At 31.9% G+C, this 24,171-nt stretch overlaps 7 protein-coding genes across 15 annotated transcripts in view; 3 read left to right on the forward strand and 4 right to left on the reverse strand.

The window, feature by feature from the left end:
* LOC116848419 overlaps positions 1–1,167 on the reverse strand; it is a 2,010-nt gene extending 843 nt beyond the window's left edge. The window contains exon 1 of the mRNA XM_032824496.1: positions 1,001–1,167. Coding sequence (XP_032680387.1) covers positions 1,001–1,069 — 69 coding nt within the window. The 5' untranslated portion in view covers positions 1,070–1,167. The remainder of the gene's footprint in view (positions 1–1,000) is intronic.
* A 2,793-nt stretch (positions 1,168–3,960) lies between these two features.
* On the reverse strand, positions 3,961–6,263 carry LOC116848433 (cytochrome c oxidase assembly protein COX18, mitochondrial). 5 transcript variants are annotated; one of them, XM_032824526.1, is made up of 7 exons: positions 6,092–6,251; positions 5,377–5,456; positions 5,096–5,233; positions 4,803–4,950; positions 4,588–4,709; positions 4,387–4,497; positions 3,961–4,296 (listed from the first exon to the last, which is right to left on the reverse strand). In XM_032824526.1, the coding sequence occupies exons 2-7, from the start codon at positions 5,413–5,415 to the stop codon at positions 4,099–4,101; spliced, it is 756 nt and encodes a 251-aa protein (XP_032680417.1). In that variant the 5' UTR covers positions 5,416–5,456; positions 6,092–6,251; the 3' UTR covers positions 3,961–4,098. The 5 variants fall into 5 exon arrangements, 3 of the variants coding, with proteins under 3 accessions (XP_032680417.1, XP_032680415.1, XP_032680416.1); XM_032824524.1 differs by having other exon boundaries at positions 5,377–6,256; XM_032824525.1 differs by having other exon boundaries at positions 4,111–4,296; positions 4,387–4,432; positions 5,377–6,253.
* Positions 6,264–7,837: 1,574 nt separating this feature from the next.
* Positions 7,838–9,903, forward strand: LOC116848435 (probable RNA 3'-terminal phosphate cyclase-like protein). Its single transcript, XM_032824530.1, has 7 exons — positions 7,838–8,346; positions 8,479–8,718; positions 8,811–8,977; positions 9,052–9,226; positions 9,306–9,456; positions 9,523–9,627; positions 9,696–9,903. The coding sequence occupies exons 1-7, from the start codon at positions 8,205–8,207 to the stop codon at positions 9,838–9,840; spliced, it is 1,125 nt and encodes a 374-aa protein (XP_032680421.1). The 5' UTR covers positions 7,838–8,204; the 3' UTR covers positions 9,841–9,903.
* Positions 9,667–11,587, reverse strand: LOC116848434 (tRNA-specific adenosine deaminase 1). Of its 3 annotated transcripts, none has more exons than XM_032824529.1 (4): positions 11,477–11,587; positions 10,882–11,050; positions 10,552–10,803; positions 9,667–10,465 (listed from the first exon to the last, which is right to left on the reverse strand). In XM_032824529.1, the coding sequence occupies exons 1-4, from the start codon at positions 11,541–11,543 to the stop codon at positions 10,186–10,188; spliced, it is 768 nt and encodes a 255-aa protein (XP_032680420.1). In that variant the 5' UTR covers positions 11,544–11,587; the 3' UTR covers positions 9,667–10,185. The 3 variants fall into 3 exon arrangements, with proteins under 3 accessions (XP_032680420.1, XP_032680418.1, XP_032680419.1); XM_032824528.1 differs by having other exon boundaries at positions 10,200–10,330; positions 10,410–10,465; positions 10,882–11,580; XM_032824527.1 differs by having other exon boundaries at positions 10,882–11,580.
* A 551-nt stretch (positions 11,588–12,138) lies between these two features.
* LOC116848437 (39S ribosomal protein L4, mitochondrial) lies at positions 12,139–13,739 on the forward strand. The gene is made up of 3 exons (XM_032824533.1): positions 12,139–12,479; positions 12,967–13,375; positions 13,553–13,739. Exons 1-3 carry the CDS (start codon positions 12,177–12,179, stop codon positions 13,696–13,698), a joined length of 858 nt encoding a protein of 285 aa, XP_032680424.1. The 5' UTR covers positions 12,139–12,176; the 3' UTR covers positions 13,699–13,739.
* Positions 13,168–15,467, reverse strand: LOC116848436 (hydrolethalus syndrome protein 1 homolog). 2 transcript variants are annotated; one of them, XM_032824532.1, is made up of 4 exons: positions 15,079–15,467; positions 14,326–14,937; positions 14,052–14,239; positions 13,168–13,315 (listed from the first exon to the last, which is right to left on the reverse strand). In XM_032824532.1, the coding sequence occupies exons 1-4, from the start codon at positions 15,176–15,178 to the stop codon at positions 13,310–13,312; spliced, it is 906 nt and encodes a 301-aa protein (XP_032680423.1). In that variant the 5' UTR covers positions 15,179–15,467; the 3' UTR covers positions 13,168–13,309. The 2 variants fall into 2 exon arrangements, with proteins under 2 accessions (XP_032680423.1, XP_032680422.1); XM_032824531.1 differs by lacking the exon at positions 13,168–13,315 and adding an exon at positions 13,511–13,976 and having other exon boundaries at positions 15,079–15,465.
* Positions 15,468–18,485: 3,018 nt separating this feature from the next.
* On the forward strand, positions 18,486–23,324 carry LOC116848438 (protein PFF0380w-like). Of its 2 annotated transcripts, XM_032824535.1 has the most exons (4): positions 18,486–18,987; positions 19,233–19,338; positions 19,415–19,556; positions 20,181–23,324. In XM_032824535.1, exons 1-4 carry the CDS (start codon positions 18,914–18,916, stop codon positions 22,733–22,735), a joined length of 2,877 nt encoding a protein of 958 aa, XP_032680426.1. In that variant the 5' UTR covers positions 18,486–18,913; the 3' UTR covers positions 22,736–23,324. The 2 variants fall into 2 exon arrangements, with proteins under 2 accessions (XP_032680426.1, XP_032680425.1); XM_032824534.1 differs by having other exon boundaries at positions 19,415–23,324.
* The last annotated feature ends 847 nt before the right edge of the window (positions 23,325–24,171 follow it).

Consider the following 24,171-nt stretch of genomic DNA (forward strand, 5'->3'; position numbering starts at 1 on the left):
TATATATATATATATATATATATATATATATATATATATATATATATATATATATATATATACATGAAAGTTACTATTTTAGTAACTAATAGGATGTTTCAACAGCGATTACGCAAGCATTCATAAACATAATATATCGAAAAAGGAACTTTATAACATTAGAATATCTTACTTTAAATCAAATGAGTCTCACTCGATATAATTTTAATTACTTTGACACCGCAAAACTTAAAGATTTTATCTCTATTCCACTCTAAAAAAAGGCACGTAAAAGATTTAATTGTTGCCACTTTTCCGCGATGCTGATTGGTTCTCTTGTTTAGCTCATTTCATGTGGGCTGCGGCTTGCTTTGTGTCGTTTATGTCTGCCAAATTATCTGTCATTGCGTTGATTAGCTCATGAAGAAAAGAATACAGAAGAAATATAAATTATAAGAATAGAAAAATAGAGAATAGAAGCGTAGAGAAGAAAAACGTAAAAGAAAGGGCAGATGAAGAGAGAAGCATATTATTTAGGCAAAAATAAGTGTAAGAATAAAGTAATTTTATAAAATTAATTTAAAAGATGATTGTAATGATAAAGATGTTAGCGCGCGCTTGTAATGTTCTAGTTTCTTAAAAATAAGAATAATACAGAGGATCTCTCAGACTATACACAATCGTAAGTCTTTTAATTATGAAAACAATTGAAAACAATTCAACTAAAATTGAATAATTAACTTTCACCAAACTTTTTTGCTGGCAACTAACTCAAAAACAACTAACTTTATTTGGTTTTTCCATCTCATTATCGCTGTTAACGTCGAGATTATCTCCGGGAAAACATCCCCGCATCACGACGTCAAAGTTAAGAGGGACGTCAAGTTACTCAATGCCTCCAGCTCTGACTTTCGCGATAAGAGTATTCGCTTCACTTTTATTCATACGACCGATTGACTCTCATTGACGTTTATAATCCCGGACTTTCTACCGACAGACATCCGCAAAGTGAAGTACTTACTTCCGACTGTGTCATTACATACGGGATCACGCACAGCACAAAGCATAACAAAATCGTCCAAGACTTCATCTTGAGTGTCGTTCTTTGATCGTGATCTTGATGTTTGCTCGTCGTTTAAACTCAATTGCCTCGCGTCATCCAGAAATCGACTTTATATATACAAAATCTTCGAAATGCACGATTAAGTTACGAAATGTTACGTTGCTATCACGCAAATGTATTTTTTTCTATACATTTGTATAACGACAAAGTTATCTTTGGTTCACGCAGAAGGGTAAAGGTGAAATAAATCAATGCTTTTCGAGAGCATTAGCGGCAATATCGACAGAAGGAAAACGTTAAATTTATATCAACAATGTTACACATATAATAGTTTGAGAAAACGATTCACAAAGAATCACAAGGAATTCCGCAGAAAAATCAATATTTTACCTACAAGTTACACATTTGGAAACTTTACTGACCTAATATCCACTTTTTCCACAAAATTTACGTTGTATCGTGGCTTCACAAAATTATATATATTTCTACACAATAAAAATGCATGTGAAGATGACCTGAAACACATTGCTTTATATGTATAAATATAATACATATACCACTTTTTGTCATATATATTGCGATAAAATCCCGTGCGCCAAATCTAATCACACACGAAGCTCGAGTCCGCGATGACGTTGATCGTTACGAATCCACGACAATAATATCGAGCGATTTCGCGCCACTGTTATCTCAGTATTCTAAGAAAAGCGACTACCAAGCAAACCTACCCAAAAGATACACTCCAATTTCTTTCTAATTTGGCTCAAATCCCTTATAGAAAAATATCACTGGCTGTGATAAATTAGCCAGTAATAAATAGTAATTTTATTACTCGTACAAGTAATAAAATTATTGAACGACAGTAATTATCACTGGCCAAATTATCACTTATCAGTATTAAATTTCTATAAGAGATGTAGAAACACAAAAAATATTTAACATTCATATTTCTTCATTTTAGCTCGCTTTGAATTTCACGAGTAGTTTATAACTTTTTAATGTTCTCACTCCTATCATCAAGTACAACAAAAATGCATAAGAAATAAAATTGAATACAAGATATAATTGAATAATTTTAACAAAATCGGCACAGTTGAGACACAAACCCTTCTAAATTTCTTTAGCCGAGATTCCAACCGAAATATTTCAAATCTGTGCTAAATTAGTCAAAAATGGTTCGAATCTCGGTCAAACTGAGAAATTATTTGTATAAATTTTTTTCCAACTTTTTACATGTTTTGTTTAAACATTTTATTATTTATACAAATAATTTTACACATTTGACTTTATATTCAGAATCAGCAAACCAAAAACGTCTATATCTTGTATTCAATTGTATTTCTTATGCATTTTTGTTCTTGTTGCCCTTATAGAAATATCATACTAAGAATCATTAATAATTACTTATTTTCAGTATTAAAAATACTGAATAATAAGTAATTATCAATGATTCTTAGTATATTTCTATAAGGGTGATGATTGGAGTGAGAACATTAAAAAACTATAAACTGCCCGTGAAACTCAAAGTGGGCAAAAATGAAAAAATATAAGCTAAATATTTTTGGATATTTGTACCAAATTAGAAAGAAATCGGAATGTACCCTTTGGGTAGGTTTACTTGTAAGTATTGTGTACAGATAATACTCGAATTGAAGTCACCACGAAGCCTTCGATTGGTATAAAATTTCGTCTTCATAATCAAGCTCATATTTAATTCTTCGCCGTCGCATACATCAATATGGAATTCCCACTGGTCGCTGTAAGAATATAATGTAAATAAAATCTCCGTAAAATATAACATAAAAAGAAGTAGTAACTGTGTGTAATCAGTAAAGATGAAATGATTATTCATTATTTCTCTCTTTATTTTTAAATTATACGTCGGATTAAAAGTTTTCAAGGAACATCCATTTTCCTCTCTATTTTTTACCGTTGAAAGGATAAAGCGCCGAGCATGTTCCTAATGACGGTTGCGCGTCCACCTCCCCTTATAGAAATTTAATACTGATAAGTGATAATTTGGCCAGTGATAATTATTGTCGTTCAATAATTTTATTACTCGTACGAGTAATAAAATTACTATTTATTACTGGCCAATTTATCACAACCAGTGATACTTTTCTATAAGGGTCATCAAAGTAATATTTCTCATCACCGATGTCAGGTAGGACATTTTCGATTCGCCAAAGTCATGTTCCAAGCTATTTATGGAGATGTGCACGAATACTATAAAGCAAAAACCGTGGGTATTCGTTGTCAATAGAAGCGCCGAATTTGCTTTCATTTACGTTGACTGACAGAACAAATAGTTATTAGTTATAGTTATAGCGAGGTAGTTATAGACATTTGTGATCTCACTTTAACTTATGTCACCAGTTCAGCAGTGCAGCTGAAAAGAACCCTTATAGAAATATCATACTAAGAATCATTGATAATTACTTATTATCCAGTATTTTTAATACTGAGAATAAGTAATTATCAATGATTCTTAGTATGATATTTCTATAAGGGAACAGTCCACTTCATATTTTTTTAATACTTTAATGTACAAGCAAAAACACTACAATGTTGGAAAACGATTGGATAAGACATTTTTCAAAAAAAAATTCTCGAAAATTTCTTTATTTTTGGCTGGTCTTCCCTCTTAAAAACAGCGGGTTTTTTTATATATACAATTTGATTCAGATACCGCCACGAACATTACATTTTTACGAAATAAAAAGTTAAATAAATTTTATTAGGTAAAAGTCAGTGAAATTAAGATGTATGAAGTAGTTGCTTAACTTGCTCAATTATAAATTAATTTAAATTTAATATTTAGGATGTTCAAAATGTTTCAGTTATGTATAGTTATATATAGTTATGTTCATTTAGGAAAATTTTGTAAGGATAATAAAATTGCACATAGTAATACGTAGTTACATATCAGAAATGTCGATTTATAAGCTAAAAAATGCAACGTATGATTTCTGAATATACATTATTCGACTTATATAAGACAAATAATTGACTCATGAAATATTTTCATCATGTTATAAAAACGCCTACATTTATATCTACGTCTTTGGTTTGGTTTTCATCTTTCTCTTCAAACCACATCTAGCTATGATCTTTTCACGAAGTAGCAAATATGGATTCGGTGATTCCGAAGCAGTTACTGGCACTCCTGCAAGTCGACGTAACTTTGGAGACAACAGGGCTAGATTTTGTAACAGACCAAATGCACTACTAGTCGCCCAGTATAAGCTCACACACTACAAAAGAAGCATTTAATTAAAATTATTTTTTGTAATATGATTCAATTAAAATAATCAATTTTGTGACAGAATTTTTTTATAACTTACCGATGGTACATACATAGCAATAGGAACCATACCAATGGTAACAATTCTGAAGAAATAAGTCATGTATTTCGTGAATTTTGTCATTTCTTTTATCCTATTCATATAAGTTAGCTGCAGAATTATACTAAATTAAAATTATGTTAACACATTACTGGTATATATTGGTTTCCATGTTTTTTCTATTATACTTAGAAAATTTACCTCTATAATAGCTAAATTAAATAATCCCATTGCGATTGGAAGCACAAAGGGGTCTGCTACAGTCAAATTTGTGATCCAAAGAAATCCATCAGTTGTAAATTCCTGATAAGTAGCATAAGCACCTAATTTGGAAAAAAATATATATATGTACATATAAGTGTGTGTGTGTGTGTATACATATAATTCCTGCCTTACTTTAGTATTATCATACTTACTGGCATCTTGTTTAGGTAACATATAACATAAATTTCTGATAGATATTGACAATGACACCCATAAAGGTACTTGCACTAGCACCAATATGTTAGTCTTTGCTGGATGACAATTCTCTCGAACAATTAAGTTGTTCCATTGTTTCTTCATCTATAACCAAAGTATCAAAAATATACATTTATTGCACACAAATAATTAATAATTATCGTAATTAGTTGTAATGACACATGTATATGGGTGTTGTTACAACACCCATATGGGTATAAACACAAACAAGCAGAATAATATTACCTACAGAATGAGCGTATAAATGTGTAGCATAGTCTCTTGGCCACTTATACAAATAAGTTCCATAATTTGTTTCCTTCTTCATTTGTTTAGCTATCTCATTCATCTCTAGCTTGAGGTTTTCCAATTTTCCAATTATATTTTGCTTAAAAAATTATTATAATTATTATTATTGTGATAATCACACAAAAGTATACTTATTAAGTATACATATTATAATAATATATTTTATACATATATATTACATATACTACATATTATAATTGTGATATTCATATACATATATACCTGATAAAAAGATAAAGGCAAAGTCACTGTTGTCCTCATAATAACAGTGGAAAGTACAATAACTAACCACCATGGCAAACCTGTATAATCATGCACCCATAATAAGAAGTCTTGAACAATTTTAATAGGCATGCTCTCTGATAACGTTTTGAAAATGCCACTGAATTGCATTGGAACTTTCATTTCAGAGACAAAGTCAATGCTAGTGCTTGAAAAATATCTGATACTATTATAACTTTGACTATCATGATAAGTTTTATGTTCTATATGCCTCTCTCCATTACATAAAATGACAGAAGAAAAAATCCAACGGTATTTCAGATGATGAGATATACAGGAAACATTACTATGCCGTATTGAACTATATTGTTTTGTTATTATATTGTTTAGTGACACTGGCTGTTCACGATTATGGTCTAAATTGTGTGCAATATTTGCACAGGACATACTATAATTGTTGCATACAGAATGAAATAATGTTCTTGGTAGTATCTTAAAATAGTTGGCATTATTAATATTAATTCTGTATGCACTGGTTTGTTTAAGCTGTCTTAAGAAAATATTTTGTAACTTAGTTTTGTTCATTATGTTCAAGTAGTCAAAAAACAATTTATTATTTACACTATATACAATGTCACTTTTGACACATTTGTATATACTTATTTATTATTTAAAATAAAAATCTTTGTGTATAATGTTGAGAATATTTTCATACAGTTGATAGAAACCACATCACACTACTGACTACTGTGAGATAAATGTGAGGTTACAATTCACTGTAAAATTAAGTTAGGTTCGAGAAATATACAACGTTTTTGATACGTCAGTCTTTATTGTGAACTAAAGAAATAGTAATTTATATATTAATACACAGATACAAGCATATATAAATTTATTATTATATATAAGTAAATATAAATATACTAAACAAAATAAATATAAATATACTAAACAAAAATTAAAGGATTTATATCTTTTGACCTCAAGGATCATCTACAATAGGAATAAAATATGACTATTGCCCGTTTCTACCAACTTAGTTAAACTTAACCGGCTGGTTATTCTAACAGAATTGACCAATCACATTTCTCTTCGTCAGAATTGACAGATGCGATTGGTTAATTCTGTTGGAAAAACCAGCCAGTTAAGTTAACCAAAATTGGTAGAAACAGCCATATAATGCAGGATTCACACTGCCCGATATCCGACATACGACGTCCGATATCCAATAAGAGAACAGCTTTCCAATGGAAAATTGAATTTTCTTATTAGAAAGCTTTTCTCCTATTGGATATCGGACGTCGTACGTCGAACATCGGACGCGGTGTAAATCTTGCATAAGGGTGCGTTCAGTGGTGGGATTATGTTAAAATAATAGCAAAGAAATAGAAAGAAGTTCTATCTATACAATCACGTGTGACAACGACGAATCGTTACACGACAAATCGTTGCACGTGATTGTACAGACAGGAAATTTTTTTCCATTTCTTCGTCTATTTTTTACATAGTTCTACCATAGATTCCCTACCCAGGTGCGCTCTAATACTAGAAGTACTATAGTATATATAACATATACTATAGTGTTTCTAATAATACAGTGCACCTGGATGAGAAATCTGAACGCAGCTTAAAGGTGCTATTTCACGTGTCGTTCGTCAACCAATGAACGTATCCAAAAAGCTTGTCGTACGACACGTGAAATAACACCCTAAGAAGGGCGTTCTGCTCTTGCAGAGGCGTGTTCAGATTCCCTATCTGGGTGCACTCTAATACTAGAAGTGTGTAGTGTATATAATATATACTGAGTGCTTTCCAGTTGCGTACACTGTGTTATACAAAACCAGTTTATTGGTTGCATATTATCTTACAAGATATTTTAGATAATATGTGACCAATAAACTGGTTTTGTGTACGTGTATGTCAAGATGTGTTAAGCAATTGGAAAGCACCCACTATAGTGTTTCTAGTAATAGAGTGCACCTAGATGAGGAATCTGAACGCAGCCCAGAATGCCAGGGATACTATTCCGTACACGCTTACCGACAACTGTCGGATCGGTAAGCATCGTTGCGCAGCTTTTCTATAGTATAAAAAAGCTGCGTAATGACGTCTATCGATCCGACAGTTGTTGGTAAGCATGTACGGAATATTACCCCAGTGCTGGGATTTTGTAACTCATTATTGAAGTTAACATCAGTTTCGTTATTGTTGCGCAGCTTTTGTATACCGTAAAAAAGCTACGCAACGATAACGAAACTGTCGTTAACCCCAATAACGAATTATAGAATCCCAGTACTGGGGTGCGTTCAGATTCCTCATCCGGGTGCACTCTATTACTAGAAACACTATGGGTGCGTTCCTTTATTTACTGCGAGTACTGACACTATGACGTCATGAAAGTATACTGCTAGTAGCGTTCCGTTTTAACTTCGAGCACTGTCGAGGTGCTGCAAGGTGACAAATAGGAACGTATCATCTTACTGCCACTGCTTTACCTCTCCAGCTGCAGTAGCCGTAGCAGGAAGTGACATCAAAATTCATGACGTCACAAACTTGTCGAAGTGCTTTCGCAGTGCACTGTAACCTATTTAGGAACGCTGTTGGTAGTACTGACAGTACTTGCAGTAAATAACGGAATGCAGCCTATATATATGTTACATAACTATGGATGCGTTCCAAAATGCACTGCCAGTACTGAAAATCTATAGTTCATGTTACGTATATTATAGGATTTCAGTACTGGCAGTGAATTTCGGAATGTAGCCAAGGTAGCACGTGTTTGATCATATATGATTTACTAATATTGTGTTTATCACAATTTTTTTAAAATGCCAGCTCAAGTGAAGAACGGAGTGCTTATATACAAAGGTAGTAATTACCTGAGATACCGTTTATTACTATCAACTTTATCTGGAAAACCAGTAAAAATTACAGACATTAGGACGAAAGATAATGATCCTGGCCTTAAAGGTTAGTTACAATATTATGAGACAATAATACTCATATATATTGAGATTATATATATATATATATATATATATATATATATATATATAATTAATATTCTGTTACATATAATAATAACCATGTTACTTGTGACAGAATATGAGATCAGTTTCATCCGTTTGCTGGATAAACTCACTAATGGCACAAAAATTGAGCTAAATGAAAGTGGTACTAGTATATATTATCTTCCTGGTTTATTATATGGTGGTGAATTAGAGCATGACTGCAGCTTGCAAAGGAGTATTGGATATTATCTAGAAGGAGTTATGATACTTGCTCCATTTTGTAAAAAATCTATTGATTTAAAGCTTAGAGGAATAACTAATAATTCTACAGGTATTATATTGATGGCAATATGTCATTATTAAGTATATATATTTATATATTAGTCATTATTTAATATAATTTATTCAAATAATTCTTTACAGATCTATCAGTAGATAGAATTTTGTCTGCTGGTATACCAATACTAAAGAAGTTTTTAGCTGGTGACAATGAAGTTGTGCTAACTATTTGTAAGAGAGGAGCAGCACCTTTAGGAGGTGGAGAAATACACTTTAAATGTCCTATCAGTCGTAATCTTAAAACAATACAGGTGCTTATCTGGTATATATATTTATATTTTGCACATCAATAATATATCACCGCTAATTTCTTAAAAAATATTAGCTAGAAGACAGTGGAATGGTAAAACGTGTTAGAGGTACTGCATGCAGTATAAGAGTTTCTCCAGCAATTGCTAATCGCATTGTTGAGTCAGCAAAAAGAGTTCTCCTCAACTTTATACCAGATGTTTATATTCATACAGATCACTGCAAAGGATCAGCCAGTGGAAAGTCCCCAGGTATAGTTGAATAATATTAAAATTTGATTTATAATTTAACATTCATTATAGAGGTATCCTGTGTGATCTTGTACATTAGGTTTCGGAGTTACTCTGACAGCAGAAACTACTAAAGAAGTATTCTTCAGTGGACAAGCATTCTCGCCATTAATGACGACGGGTTCATTACCATGTACGCCTGAAGATATTGGTGAAGAAGCTGCAATGAAACTTCTGGACGAAATCTTCAGGTAAAGGAATTGATATTTTTATTGCTTTTTTTAACTTATTTACAATTTTACAAGAACTTTTTATAGGAACGGATGTGTGGACTCTCCTTTCCAAAGTATGACTGCGATGTTTATGGCTCTTGGTAAGAAGGATGTTTCCAAAGTTATAGTAGGGCCATTGACTCCAGCAATGTGAGTGTTGTTTTATTTCATTTTAAATTATACAACAAAGGAAAAGAGCAAATTTTATTGAATTTCAGGATGCAATTTTTACGTGACTTACGAGACTTTTTCGGAGTTGTTTTTAAAATAGAATTGAAAGAAGCAGAAGACGTAGTACTAGAACAAGTACGTTTAACTTGTTTAGGCATAGGTTATACTAATATGAATAAACGAATGTTATAATGTATAAAATATAAAATATATATTTTTACACTAAATATAGAACAAATATATAAGGTTATAATATGTGTGTGTGTGTGTGTGTAAGGATTTTATTAATCCCCTATGAGGTTACAATTTTATAAAATCTTACAATCTATTCTTTTCGCACGTTCCTACCCGCCACACACACACACCTCACTCCCTCCTCCCCCTTTCCTTCCTACTCCTCTTATAACTAACTTAAAAACTATCTTAAAACTAACAAACTAACTTACTACTACCTTATAAAATAACTTATCTAATATGGTTATAACATATAAAACTTGTTTATAAATTTCATTTATAAATTTCTATGAAATCATGATTTTATAATGTAAAATTTTGCAAATTCATTGGTTTACATGGCCAATTATGAAATGTTCCTAGTTTCAATTGTTTCCACTTGTTTTGATATATCGTTGACCATTGCTTCCAATCATAATATGTGATCTTCTTTGGATGCCTTATTTCACTATAGTAATTCTGATACTTATCCAAAACTTGTAAAAAAGTTTGCAAAAGCATTCGTCTACTTGTGAGTAAATTATTACCTTTCTTTTTTCTTGTCACTCCCTGTTTTCTGCCAGCAACTGCCACTTCTAGTGCGCTATATATAAAACCATAACTTTGTAAGTTACACATATATAAAATTAATTAAACATGTATTAAAATATTATAAACTCATTTTTATACCTATTCCTCCCAGCAAACCATATAATACTAGTTGGACAAGGATGTAATCGTTCCTCTCCTCTTTTGTGTACAAAACTGAGTTTTGCTTGAAGGATCTTGGGTCTATCCACTTTATTATTAAATCTTTTATATAATCCACGTTCCATTGCGTCCAGGGAAAAAGGACAATCAACTCCAATTGTAATACTCTCTAATTTTATTGGTGGTATCAGCAATGACAAAAATGATCCTTGCAGTCCAAGGATGAGCCACCTTAGATGTAGATATCATTAGCTTATATGTACAATACAATATTTTTACTTGCAAGTTTTGTAAGTTTATGTAACATACTTTGCTATCTTATCAGAACAAGACAAACTGTTTGTTGGATCTCCTCTGCCTGGTTTAGTACGTAAAGGACCTACTATATGATAATTCATACCAGGCAAGTGAGGGTCCTGTATCTGCTCTGTTTTCACACATTTTGCACCTGTTCTATATATGTCTTTATAAGGTGATTCTGCAATTATATATCCATTTATATCCTCATTAAGTTTTCTGATCTTAGATGGAGGCATATCATCAGAAATTGCTTCTTTGGGAAAAATTGAACAATCTCCACAAGGTGTTTGACTTGAAAAGAAATGGAATGATACACTGCTGTTTAATTCTATCTTATTTTTATCTCGCTTAAAAATTGCATTATCAGAACCACTTAGAGTCAAGTCAATCTGGTCGTACAAATAACACATAAATGCACGCCTAGTCAGAACCTCCGCATGCGAGTCACTTAATCGTGAACCTCTTTCTTCTGCAGAGTTGTTTATTAATTCTAATTCTCCTAAACATTTCGTCCCTGTAGCAAGTGCCACGAGAAACAATGATCCATCAGAATCTTTCTGAATAATGCCAGACAATACAGTCCATTCATGAGTTGTAGGTTTACCAGTTTTTTTTAGAGAATTATACTTCTCTATGCAAAGTTTCGCTACACTGTCTGCAAAGTCTCTCATCGTCTACTATTTTTTATTTATAACTTTATTTGTACATGTATTTTTAGGTGTTTTGTATAAAATAAATAATGCACATGGTACATCATACGATTGGTTTTTTTTGTTTTCTCCAGCCTTCTCCGAGGATATTGAGTTCCGGCTTGCCGTTACGTTAAGATGTGTTCGAACACATTTGGACCTATGATTTTTTTAGAAACGTACCTTTTGGTACATTGAAGAAACGGCCGTAAAGAAAGGTCTAAATCCAAATAAAATAACTAGAGACAAGACAAAAGAGTTCCCGAGGATATTTATGGCTATTAGCACACTGTCCTCTTCTTCCAATATATTTTCTCTTAATCCTTTCAAATCTCTATACCCAAATATTCCTCGGAAATAATTCCAAGGAATTTTCCAAAAAGATCATTGATCGTGTCTAAACACATCTACACGCTATGGTATCTAAACTAGAACACGCGATTCACGCAGAAGTTAAGTTAGGTTATATTTTGATCTAACGTTTCTTTCACTGCCTATAACATAACCACATTTCGTTCGAATTGAAGTAATGTCCACGTTATGTTAGGTCGGCCGCATTATTACTTTAGGAAGATACGGTTTTAAACTTGACTAAGATTAATCTTTCTCAATAAAATGTCAATGATATTTCGGAAAGTCATCAACAAGTTGCACGGAATTACTCATCAAGCGCTAAAATATTGCACAATTGAGAATCAAACGAAAACTCGGGATATCGTGCCGATTTTATCCAAAGTACAATACGACAATGAAAGCTCGTTTTATCAAAAACCTCGGCAGGTGTGGCTGGAAAATTTGGATACTGTAAAGGAAAAGAAATTGGGTTTTATCACTTTACACCCACATATTTTTGCGACTACACCACGTATCGATATCATCCATCACAACGTGAAATGGCAAAGACTGTATCGCTGGGTGGTGAGTATCACTTTTAACGTGTCATGAAATGAAAATGTTCTAATAGATTAATAATGTCCTAATGATTGAAAAACGTTATATATTTTTATTTAATATTTATAGAAAAAATTTGTGAGATCTTGTTAAGAAAGAAATACTTTTTTGTGCCAATTTATTTAGTATTATTTAATAAGTATTCAATCATTGAGTTAATATTATATGGTGATTAGGATCATTCAGTGACAGATTCATTTTTCAGTTTAATTGCTTAATCGAAATTATCTAATATCTCATTAAAATTTTGATTTTTTTTATATTTATATTTTTTATATTTAATTTCCTTTATTATTTCTCAATTACTAACAAAGTTTTACATAAATGTTACATTTGTTATTAATTCTATTAATTATTTATTCACAAAAATATAAAATTGATCGCACTTTTTTGTTAATTTAATTATTGGAACTTTATTTACTTTGCATCACTTATATTTCTCCAATTTTTTTAGTCCTATGCACATGCAAAAACACGTGCTGAGATGAGAGGTGGTGGTAGGAAACCATGGCCACAGAAAGGATTGGGAAGAGCTCGTCATGGAAGTATTCGCTCACCATTGTGGAAAAAAGGTGGACGCGCACATGGTCCTCGTTCTCCTACACCACATTTTTACATGCTACCCTTCTACACTCGCGTGGCAGGTCTTACATCAACTTTGTCTGTGAAACTTGCGCAAGATGATCTACATATAGTTGATAACTTGGAGATTCCTACATCAGAACCTTCTTATATCGAGCAACTAATACAGGAGAGGAATTGGGGACCATCTGTTCTCATTGTAGATAGCTACGACATTATGCCTGAAAATATCACACTAGCTACTGATCAAATAAAACATGTTAATCTTATGCCTGTCTATGGTGAGTATTTATGCAACACAATGTATCTATATATATGAAAGATAAATTCTGACATATATATATATATATATAAAAGTATGGTTATGCTAACTGTAGCTTATTATTGATCTATTTTCTTGATAAGCATAGGAAATGTATATTTCATATGAAAATTTAATCAATTTCTTGTACATGCAGGTCTGAATGTGTATAGCATGCTGAAACATAGTACTCTGGTGCTTACAGAAAAAGCAGCCAGGTTAATAGAAGAAAAATTGCTTTACCAAATGAACAGACCAGATAGCAAGCGATTATCAGCTTCATTCAAACTTAGTCAACATTAAAGAACAGCTGTTCCCAACACAATTAACTATTTTTTATATAGATATAGATTTTACACGCTTGCAAGTCTTTAAATATTATTTACGGAAAACTTACTCTACTGTAATTAATATTACTTATTCTACTGTATTACTAAAAAAAATATATATATATATATAATAAAATATAGTCTGATTCTTATCACTTTGATTGAACCAATCTTCATTGACTTCTAAATTTACTCTTTATATTGTCACCTTTTCTTTAATATTGGCATACTTGTAGATTTCCTTGAAAGTGGCTAAGAAATAAAGTATTTTTTAATGATAACACATTTTTGTCATTGTTATGAGATATATAACAATTTGTATCTTACTATAGGATGTGGATCTGCACCAAGCATCTTTTCTCGCACAGCCCATCTTACTTTTAAGTGTTTTGCTTCTCCAGGGAAAGATATCTGCTTCCATTCTTGTTGATATTTTTGATAAAGAGCCACAGGATCACATTTCTTATTAATTACATTTTTCTGGGCATCTGGCTGTAACCTCCATGGTCGAATAACTAAATATAAACAAATATGATCTGAAATCTTTAAAATCCTTAACAAATTATTTATAATATATAACTAATAATTCTATATAGCTAACATGATTTATGTGCAGAATTAACAGATGATCTTGCAGATAATGCACTTTGTGTGCGCACATTTCCAATTGGTTCTGATATAGCACTCTTTGATCGTGACTTGGTCATGTGATCTGATGAAACAGTTTCATTTATTGGACATTTGTGTATTGAAACCACTGGTTTTACTTGCTCCTCTAATCTTGCATTATGATTATATTTCTCTGTTAAATGACTCTCTTTTACTAAATACTTAGACATATTTTGTTTACTTTTACTTTGTGGATGTTTAAAATGATCTTGATGATAAATTCTATCAGATTTTTGGGTGACATCTTTCTTGTGACTTGTTGTTGTCAATTCCTCATTTAATTTTATAACAGTTTCTTCAAAATGTTTTTGATATTGCATATCTTTCTCTCTAGGAATACATCTTATTCTAAGTTTGACCAATGATTCATTATCAAAAGAATTTGAGGATTCAGAAGGAGCAATATTATTTGAATGATAGTCTGTGTTTAAATGTCCTTGAGCTTCTTTGACCAAAGCCTGTTGTTTATTAATTATTTTTGCTTTCATCTCTTCTCTTCGCTGTTGTTTCTCACGTTCTTTTATCTTTCTATAAATCTTTAAATCTAGAAAGATAAATTATAATTATTCTTAATATAACTTCTTTCACAAATACAACATAGTTGCAATAATAAAGCAATATTATTTCAACACTAAAATATAAACAAAATAAGCAAGAAAAAATAAAATATCGCAAGCATTGTTACCTTTCATGAAAGCTTTTAGTTGAGTGGCCGTAATGCCGACGAATCCTAACGAATTCAGAAGAACGAGAACTTCTCGTGGGTCGTCTTTAATTTCCGACATAATTGTGTCAATCTCTTAAAATTATAACTCAAAGTAACGTTGTTTCCTTGATTCTTTTAAATAAGAACCGTTGAGATATCAGTCGGGTACCATAGAATAAAAATATATAGATTAGCGTCATATTTCTTTACATATTTTTTCCTCGGAAATTGTAGAAAATTTTATATCTAATATAAAATAATTTATTTTATTAAGACATTTATATTTTTCTATTCAAAATAATTATTTTTCGTATCTGTATATATATAGTTGATATTCATAAGCTGCGTTTCGACATTCACTGCCAGACTGAAATTCTATAATACATCAAGGCTGTGTCTCAAAACTCGGGTGTATATCAGTTGGACACGGGGCAATTGGACACAGTCCAATCACAAGTGGCTGTTCCAAGGGACCCTACAAATGTCTCTAATCACACGGTGCTGTGATTGGCTGTGTCCAAATGCACCGTGTCCAAGTGCACCGCTCCCTCAAAACTCTACTCGATGGGGGATGGAACCCGATTGATCACGATACGATTGGACACAGATTGTAATGATTGATTCGACCTAGTAATTCACTAGATAATTCTTTTCATCGGTTGGTTGTGTCCAATCGTACCGTGGTCAATCGGGACGCTTCCCTCGATGGATAGAGCAGCATTTAATTCACCAATAAGAACAAAGACAACTAGGATATCTTTATCGCGGTGTGAATCCTGCATTAAAGAATCGAGCCTCAGGGCATCAATCATGAATCTTTTCACGTGAGTTTAATTTTACTATCCATCATATAACTTTTCTCCCTAACATGAAATCGTGAGCAATTTCTAAATATTTGTAATAATTACTATAAACTTGTTTTATTTAATGCACATCTGTATTTATAATGCATAATATACTGATGTAATCTTTTCTTTGTGCAAAATTCTTTATCATATAATTTCAATTTTAAAGATGTATGCAACCATACAAAATAAAATTCACTGAAGCAGTTGTCCACATTGTTTTGAATTGTAGAATACGCGTAATATTACAATTTACATATTTGCGCATGATGATAGTATTATACTATTTTTCACGTTTTAGCTATCAACCGTGTACGTGAAAAGTAAATGTACGTATTTGTAGTATTTATATGGTAAAATAAAAATAATCTAGTGATTTCTTTGTTGGGTGCTAGTCCATGGATGCTTCCGAAATACCCAGAGTTGGGTCGAGTTGAGTTATAGCATGTTCGACTGGCTCTAGGTTAACCCACTCTGGGTTATTCAACCTACGTTTATTGGTCGAACAAGTACTTATAAGTTTTATGATTGGCTAGTAGAGACTTAGACGTCATTAATCGCTCTCGAAGCGATTAACCCAGGGCCAGTCGAACACGCTATTAGTTTTACTATAGTATATGTATTAGGTGTACAACTTTGCTTCCGCCGTTTTCTTATAGATGGCTTTAGCGGTAAGTAGTGGTCGAAATAAATAGATTATAGACGTCATACAATAAACTTGGGCATCTGTCAACATAACCCCATACAAACATTAGTCGATTTGTGTCTGCATCATAAAGTTATTCTTGATTGAAAATGTCAGTTTACGAGCCAAATTATCGTCATTTGCGGGAGGTTTTAATTTTCTGCTTCAATATGAAGAAATCTGCGGCTGAGGCTCATCGAATGCTCTCAAATACTTATGGTGAGGCCACTATTAGTGAAAGAACATGTCGTGAGTGGTTTCAACGCTTCAAGAACGGTGATTTTGATGTCGAAGACCGGCATAGCGGTGGAAGAGAGAAGGTTTTCGAAGATGCAGAATTGGAGGCATTACTTGATCAAGACTCGTGTCAAAATCAAGAAGAATTGGCACGATCATTGGGAATGACTCAACAAGCCATTTCAAAACGCCTCAAAGCCATGGGAATGATTCAGAAGCAAGGAAATTTGGTGCCGTACGAATTGAAGCCGAGAGATGTTGAACGGCGTTTGTTTGCTTGTGAACAGCTGCTTGAAAGGCAAAGACGGAAGGGATTTCTGCATCGCATTGTGACTGGGGACGAAAAATGGGTTCATTACGATAACCCCAAGCACAGAAAATTATGGGGAGTTCCCGACCATGCTTCCACGTCGACGGCCAAACCGAATATTCACGGCTCCAAGGTCATGCTCTGTATTTGGTGGGACCAGCTCGGCGTAGTGTATTATGAGCTGTTAAAAAATCAAACTGAAACAATCACAGGCGATCGGTATCGAACGTAATTGATGCGTTTGAGTCGAGCATTGAAAGACAAACGACCGCAATACAACGAGAGACACGATAAAGTGATTTTGCAGCATGACAATATTCGACTCCATGTTGCAAAAGTGGTCAAGACATACTTGGAAACGTTGAAATGGGAAGTCCTATCTTACCCGCCGTATTCTCCAGATGTTGCTCCCTCTGACTATCACTTGTTTCGATCAATGGCACATGGCCTGGCTGACCAGCACTTCCAGTCTTATAAAGAAGTAAAAAATTGGATCAATTCGTGTATTGCCTCAAAAGATGACCAGTTTTTTAGACACGGGATTCGTACGCTGCCCGAAAGGTGGGAGAAAGTAGTGGCCAGCGATGGACAATACTTTGAATCATAAATGTATAATCAGTTTTTTACAATAAAGCCCTGAATTTCGGAAAAAATGGCGGAAGCAAAGTTGTACACCTAATATTAGATGTACAACTTTGCTTCCGCCATTTTTTTCCGAAATTCGAGGCTTTATTGTAAATTATTATGAATATTCGCATGAGTTTTCACTTTTTCACGAATTCACCCTAGGTGGAAAAATACATGATCGACCCCCTGGGATCTTATTCTCAAAAAATATCGCATACCATATTTTTCGAAAATAAGACCCTGTGCTAGGATTCTGTAACTCGTTATTGGGGTTAACGACGGTTTCGTTATCGTTGCGCAGCTTTTTTACGTTATACAAAAGCTGCGCAACGATAACGAAACTGTCGTTAACTCCAATAGCAAGTTACAGAGGCTGTGTTCCGAAATTCACTGCCAGTGCTAAAATTCTATAGTATATGTAACATGAACTATGGATATTCAGTACTGGCAGTGAATTTCGGAACGCAGCCAGAATAGGGCTACTGGGCGCGTTCAGCGAAAAAAGCTCTTAGTGAGCAATCAGCGATTATTGGTTCTTACTGTTAGATCCCTAAATCTACCAATTACATTGACGAATTGCTCAACTGTTGTGCAACTATTAAGTTCGCTGAACGCATCCACTGAATGCACTCATTGTAAACCAGGCTTTATGGCCGGTATTCATAGTCCGATCTTATATTTAATGGCGTATGGAGATAACCTTTTCCCCCGGAGCCATTACAGAACAGAATAGAACAGATCTTATATTTAAGATCATCTTAAATACTGTCTTAAGATGTCATGAACCAATCACAGAATCGTGTTCGCATCTTAAGACTTTATTTAAGACGGTTTTGAAATAAAATTTGACTATAAATACCAACCTATGTAAGAACCTCAATAAGAACCAAAAATATCATATAATCCGATCTTATATTTAATATCGGCCTATGAATACCGGCCTATAACTCCGCTGTTAGTCTCATCTACACTTCAAAAATAAAGAAAGTGTGTAAGGTGTAACTAAGAATGACCTTTTGTTATGGTTTGGAATACAATTAATTGGGACAAGTTTATTTATCTTTTATATATATGGCTTGTTTGAGTTTAGTCATGTGACAATACAGAATTATGGAAAATTCTGTGACAGATAAAGGTATTAAAAGTGATTTGCTTTCACAATCATATTCCCAGGGTATTGGAAGGTAGGTTAATATTGTATACAATAGTTGTTTCATATATTTAAATATTTCTTTATGCTATTTTATTATAATTATATAGGCATTTATTCTGAATTCTCCTTTGTCCATAAAAATGCTTGTAAATATGACTTATAAGCCTTTTGATTGACTTATAAGCATATTTAGGGCCACTTTTATCAATAAAAGAGTTCAGAATAAGAACTTTGATAAGAAGAAATATTGCTATTGTATTGTTATTTGATGTGCAGGGTTACAGGAACCAAAGGCAGTATTGTTAATTTTCAAATACCTAAAGAAGTTTTGGAGAATCGAATAAAAACATGGAACAGTTTGTTTGATAAATATTCAGAAGAAGTATAGTTATACTTATTCATATTTCTTATTTAAATCTCATATTTGATTTAACTTTAAATTTGTATTTTATTCCCAGATGTCAGATGATATAGAATTAAATATAGAGACTTTAGAGCCTGAAGAAGAAGAAACGGAAGAATTTAGTGAGGAAGAATTCAATTGTGGACGAGTACCTATGCGCAAACCAGCAACATTGGTACAGTACTGGATAAATACTGGTAATACACCTTACAAGATATTTCTTGATAAGGAAGAATTGTCTGAGTCTGGTTCATCTCTAAGTGAAGAAAAAATTACTTCGCCATCATATTCCTTACTTTCAAACAAGGCAAATGAAAGTAATAAACACAAACAGGAGAATGACACATCTTTCAGTTCTGTGGACACAGCAGCTTATATTTTATCAAATGCAAATGTTACAAAGAAAGCAGATACTATAGCTATTATAGAAGGTGCAAAATCGAATGTTATTAAGTCTTCACAAGATGATTGTGTTAAAAATGCAGGGACTATATATAATGATAGAATAACTTGTATAGAAACTGTAGCAACTAACCATTTATTACATAATGAAAGCAGTAACAATATTCCATATAACGATATTTCCCATTCTATTTCAATAAGAAATGTAGTATCAGATACTAATAACCAATTGGTTACTAATACAGTAATATCTGCTAATACAGTACAGTCTGATGTGTCTTCAAAAATTTCAGTTTGTGATACAACAGATAAACCAGATGTATTAAGTGCTAGTCAAAAGAATGTAGATTTACATAATATAGACCATATTGTAACCATTTTTCAACAATTTAACGAAGTATCAAAACGATTGTCCATAGATGATAAAAGTAATGGCACTTTAAGTGAAAGTAAAGCATTGGAAGAACATAGTTTTAACGAAAAACAACAAGTACCGATATCAACGGATATCGCGAAGAAAACCGTTAGGAAAAATGTTAATTTGACGTCGTTTCATCGTAAGAAATTATATACCGGTAGGAATTCCCCTGTAGATTTAATATCAATCAGGAAAAATAGTTCTGATGTAGACAAGCCTACATCACCTGACATGAAATTAAGTTTACATCCTGCATTAGATCCTGACAATTCGATTAGAAACAAATCTCGAATTTTTAAAGATAAGAACAAACGAAATCTTTTCAACAAAAAGACTTTTGGTTCTAAGAAAGTTCAAACTAAAAGAGGCCAAAAATCTTCTGTTTCTAGCAAAAATATTGGTGATGAAGCAGTTGTAACAAATAATAATACTCTAGATTCTCTTGTTGATGACAGTGTACAGAATTTATCGAGTTCCCTCAATGAGGTAGACAAAAGAAGCAGTGATAATTTAATCAGGGATTGTAATGGTACTAACGCATTAATGAAAAACACTATACAAAAATATCCAGTAGTTTACCTGGAGCGAATTACATCTTTCAAGGAAAATAAGTTTAAATCTGTCACGAATAAAGATATCACTCAAGGAAATAGTGTGCACAGTATGCAACATTCAATTGCGTTAAGACGCCTACGCGGCAATCCAATCGAAAATGTGGAATCGGCTGATAGCGACCAAAGTACTATTTTTATTTGCAAATGTAACAATATTGCTTCAGTAGGTTCTTCATCTGTAAGCAGTTCTTTTCATCTAAGACTGAGTACTGAGGACGACTGTTCTGGTATGAGTGCAGAAAAGAAAAATGATAAACTGACGAATTTGAAAAACGTCGATACGAAGCAGAACAAAAAGGCACTCGTAATATTAGAACAATTATCACAATCAGTAATCGAAAGATATATGAAGACAACACAAGCTTTAAATATGAAAGATGATCTTCCTAACAGCTCAAAGAAGCTACCGAACAAGTCCAAAATTCATTCTTCCAACTCATATAGAACGAATATTAAGAATGACGTGAAACTCCGAGAAATGAAAGTTATATTAGAGCGATTACCTGCAGATATGTATCCTAAGAAAAGCAGCAATGCTACAAATATAAACTTTGCTGCAGTTACGGATAAAATTGTACAGGATACAAGTATGAACGATAATAAAAGAAAATCCAAAAATACGATTAAAAACCCGAATCGTGAAAATAAAAGGACTGCTCGAACAATTCGTAAACTCAATAATAATTATTCATTGAGGATACATACCAGATCTAAGATAAGTGACAGTGAAATGAATAACATGTCCAATGATATTGCACAGCATAATCAAATTTCTAATGGAACAGGGTCAAACTTGAAACCTCGATATGGAAATCACGATAGCCAAAACAAACATAAAAAACGTTCAATTTTTTATTTTACTTCATCAGACGAAAATGATTTGGTTCAATTCATACAACCTTCTAAAAAGAGATTAATAGACAAGACAAGCAAAACAGGCAATATTGCAGGAAAAGATTTATATGACGAAGCTACATTAGTTAGTATGAATAAAAACAAATATGACTCTAATAAAAACATAAACACGACGATCTATTTTTCGAAAAAAAATAATTTAAGAAAAATCGATGGATCGATTAGAGAGAAAAATAGAAATAAGGCCGAAATAAAGTTTTCTGATAGTAATGCGACGTCAACTGACCCCTTCTCGATGCGTAAACATGAGAAATTTTCACTCTTCACACACAGAAGTGATCGATGTAATAATCCTATGAAGAATTTAAATGGACGACGTGAGAAATTTTCTGACACTGAGAATATAAGTAACAATAGTGAAATATATCTAAATAAAGCGACAAAGGAAAATAGAATAAATCATAAAAATGATGCTTGCATCACACTCTTTCAAACTAAAACATTTAATATAGAGTCATCGGATTCTGATCAGAGCAACTACGATAACACGTCTGTCCACGAGTCTATCCGTAAGTCGTTAAGAATTGCTTCCGCACATGACAAGGTACAATTGAATGATCATGCCAACAAAGAAAAACTTTATAATAATTCCCACACAAAGACGCACGCCAATAAACAATTGCATCCGTTAAATTCGTTTACTAGAAAATATAACGGTGCAAACAAGACACACAATGCAAAACAGAGATTGAGATCAGTAATTGTCACTGCTGAAACAAACGAACGATTTGACAAAGAGTTTAATAATAATATTAATTTGTGCACTAATACTACAACGAAAGCTATGCCTTATGTTCCTGTCGCGAGTAATACGCGAAGCACACTCATGCAAAAAAATAACGCGATTTTAGATAGTTCCCTTCGAAATAATAGCTCTAATAAATTATTGCGAAATAAGCAGATACCTGAGAATTTTAGTTTAAAAAATTCACAAGCTAATCAAGAACACGGTGTTGAATCAAAGGTAAACAAGTCATTAATGTTTCAAACGAAAATTTATTATGATTCGGATTCGAGCGAATGTTGATAATATTTTCTAAAAATTATAATAAAAAAATTATAAAAATAATATTTTCTAAAATTTATAATAATATTTATTATGGATATTGTATTGATATAAAATTGATAGCATACAAAGAAAATTCTATATGTGTAAGATAATGTTAGATGTGTCAGTTTACAGTGGATTTGAGTATAGTATTTTAAATTCAACTGATTAATTGGGTTAACATATTAGAATTGTGTGTTCAATAGATTGGCGACAGAAAACAAAAGTCAGATTGAATTCTATTCGAGTTCTACATTCTATTCAAATATATTTGAACAGTTACGGAATTGTAAAATCTACCACTACCGTACTCTATTAGTGTAAAGTCTGCTTTGTTATATTATAGTTATATTTCCACTGGTAAGCTATTAATAAAAGTTGTATAGAATATCTTACAAAATTTATATATCTCGATATTTGACTGTCCGGTGATATATGCGGGCCATGTCCGGAATGATTAAGATGTTTTACATATATTATTAAGCGCATTAACTTTAAAGCATTATTGATAAAATACACATTGCTCATATTCATAATACTGATTAATAATGATTATGTTTTGCGAGAATTATTAAAAATTGTGTGAAAATACAACAAATTTAAATTTAAACGGGAATTTTCTCTGTGTACACTATATAAGAATCAAATGTATTTTTTCTTCTTTGAAAATACTATATATCAATATAAATTATATTTTTTCTTCCAAAAAGGCTGCGTTGTAAAATTAAGTGTGTATAAATATAATATTATTTCTAAATATATTATAATACGCGTGTATAAATGTTAATAAGAAAGGGGAAGAAAAAAAAAGAGTTTGACTACCATTATATCAACAAATTTTAATGTCATCGATTCTTTTCATATCATGGATAGTTTTCCTAATATTTTTATCATTTCGATACGAATTTGTAATATTTTCTACTTTTTCCAGCTTTATGTGCGAGATATAATAACTTAAAAAAATACACTTAAAAAATATAAGACATTTGTGTAGTTATATTTAATATAATTACTCTATATTTTTAATATATTTAAGATATATATATATATATATATATATATATATATATATATCAGAGTAAGATTTTTTATTACTATATTTTTCGAATCTTTAAATAAAATCTAAAATAGTACATGTTCTAAAATATAATATAATATAAAATATGATAAAATTATTATATAATTATATGCATGATAAACATGTAGCGTATGTTAAGACATAATTTATATAATTATATAATTATTGTATTTATAAATCATATTTTTAAATGATTTTATCATTAGAACTATAATTATAGTTATAATAATACATAACTATGATTTATAAATATATTTATAAATAATTTATGTAATGTATAATTTCATATATATATATATATATATATATATATATATATATATATATATATATATAT

This window comes from Odontomachus brunneus, unplaced genomic scaffold (genome assembly GCF_010583005.1).
Source record: "Odontomachus brunneus isolate Ranch 3 - 2012 unplaced genomic scaffold, Obru_v1 Obru_scaffold_095, whole genome shotgun sequence".
Lineage (NCBI taxonomy): Eukaryota > Metazoa > Arthropoda > Insecta > Hymenoptera > Formicidae > Odontomachus > Odontomachus brunneus.

Bases quoted from the DNA above. Each gene is read 5' to 3' on its own strand.
- LOC116848433 (XM_032824524.1), bottom strand. From the start codon at position 5,961: ATGAACAAAACTAAGTTACAAAATATTTTCTTAAGACAGCTTAAACAA. The intron at 4,951-5,095 runs GTAGGTAATATT...CTTTGGTTATAG, and splicing joins CACATTTATACGCTCATTCT to ATGAAGAAACAATGGAACAA. The intron at 4,297-4,386 runs GTAAGTTATAAA...CTTCTTTTGTAG, and splicing joins TTGCTATGTATGTACCATCG to TGTGTGAGCTTATACTGGGC.
- LOC116848435 (XM_032824530.1), top strand. From the start codon at position 8,205: ATGCCAGCTCAAGTGAAGAACGGAGTGCTTATATACAAAGGTAGTAAT. The intron at 9,457-9,522 runs GTAAAGGAATTG...AACTTTTTATAG, and splicing joins CTTCTGGACGAAATCTTCAG to GAACGGATGTGTGGACTCTC. The intron at 9,628-9,695 runs GTGAGTGTTGTT...ATTGAATTTCAG, and splicing joins GGGCCATTGACTCCAGCAAT to GATGCAATTTTTACGTGACT.
- LOC116848434 (XM_032824527.1), bottom strand. From the start codon at position 11,543: ATGAGAGACTTTGCAGACAGTGTAGCGAAACTTTGCATAGAGAAGTAT. The intron at 10,804-10,881 runs GTATGTTACATA...TCTACATCTAAG, and splicing joins TGTTCTGATAAGATAGCAAA to GTGGCTCATCCTTGGACTGC. The intron at 10,466-10,551 runs GTATAAAAATGA...TTTTATATATAG, and splicing joins TGGTTTGCTGGGAGGAATAG to CGCACTAGAAGTGGCAGTTG.
- LOC116848437 (XM_032824533.1), top strand. From the start codon at position 12,177: ATGTCAATGATATTTCGGAAAGTCATCAACAAGTTGCACGGAATTACT. The intron at 12,480-12,966 runs GTGAGTATCACT...CAATTTTTTTAG, and splicing joins AAAGACTGTATCGCTGGGTG to TCCTATGCACATGCAAAAAC. The intron at 13,376-13,552 runs GTGAGTATTTAT...TTGTACATGCAG, and splicing joins TAATCTTATGCCTGTCTATG to GTCTGAATGTGTATAGCATG.
- LOC116848436 (XM_032824531.1), bottom strand. From the start codon at position 15,178: ATGTCGGAAATTAAAGACGACCCACGAGAAGTTCTCGTTCTTCTGAAT. The intron at 14,240-14,325 runs GTTAGCTATATA...GTTTATATTTAG, and splicing joins TAATTCTGCACATAAATCAT to TTATTCGACCATGGAGGTTA. The intron at 13,977-14,051 runs GTAAGATACAAA...TTTATTTCTTAG, and splicing joins GTGCAGATCCACATCCTATA to CCACTTTCAAGGAAATCTAC.
- LOC116848438 (XM_032824534.1), top strand. From the start codon at position 18,914: ATGGAAAATTCTGTGACAGATAAAGGTATTAAAAGTGATTTGCTTTCA. The intron at 18,988-19,232 runs GTAGGTTAATAT...TTTGATGTGCAG, and splicing joins TATTCCCAGGGTATTGGAAG to GGTTACAGGAACCAAAGGCA. The intron at 19,339-19,414 runs GTATAGTTATAC...TTTTATTCCCAG, and splicing joins TTGATAAATATTCAGAAGAA to ATGTCAGATGATATAGAATT.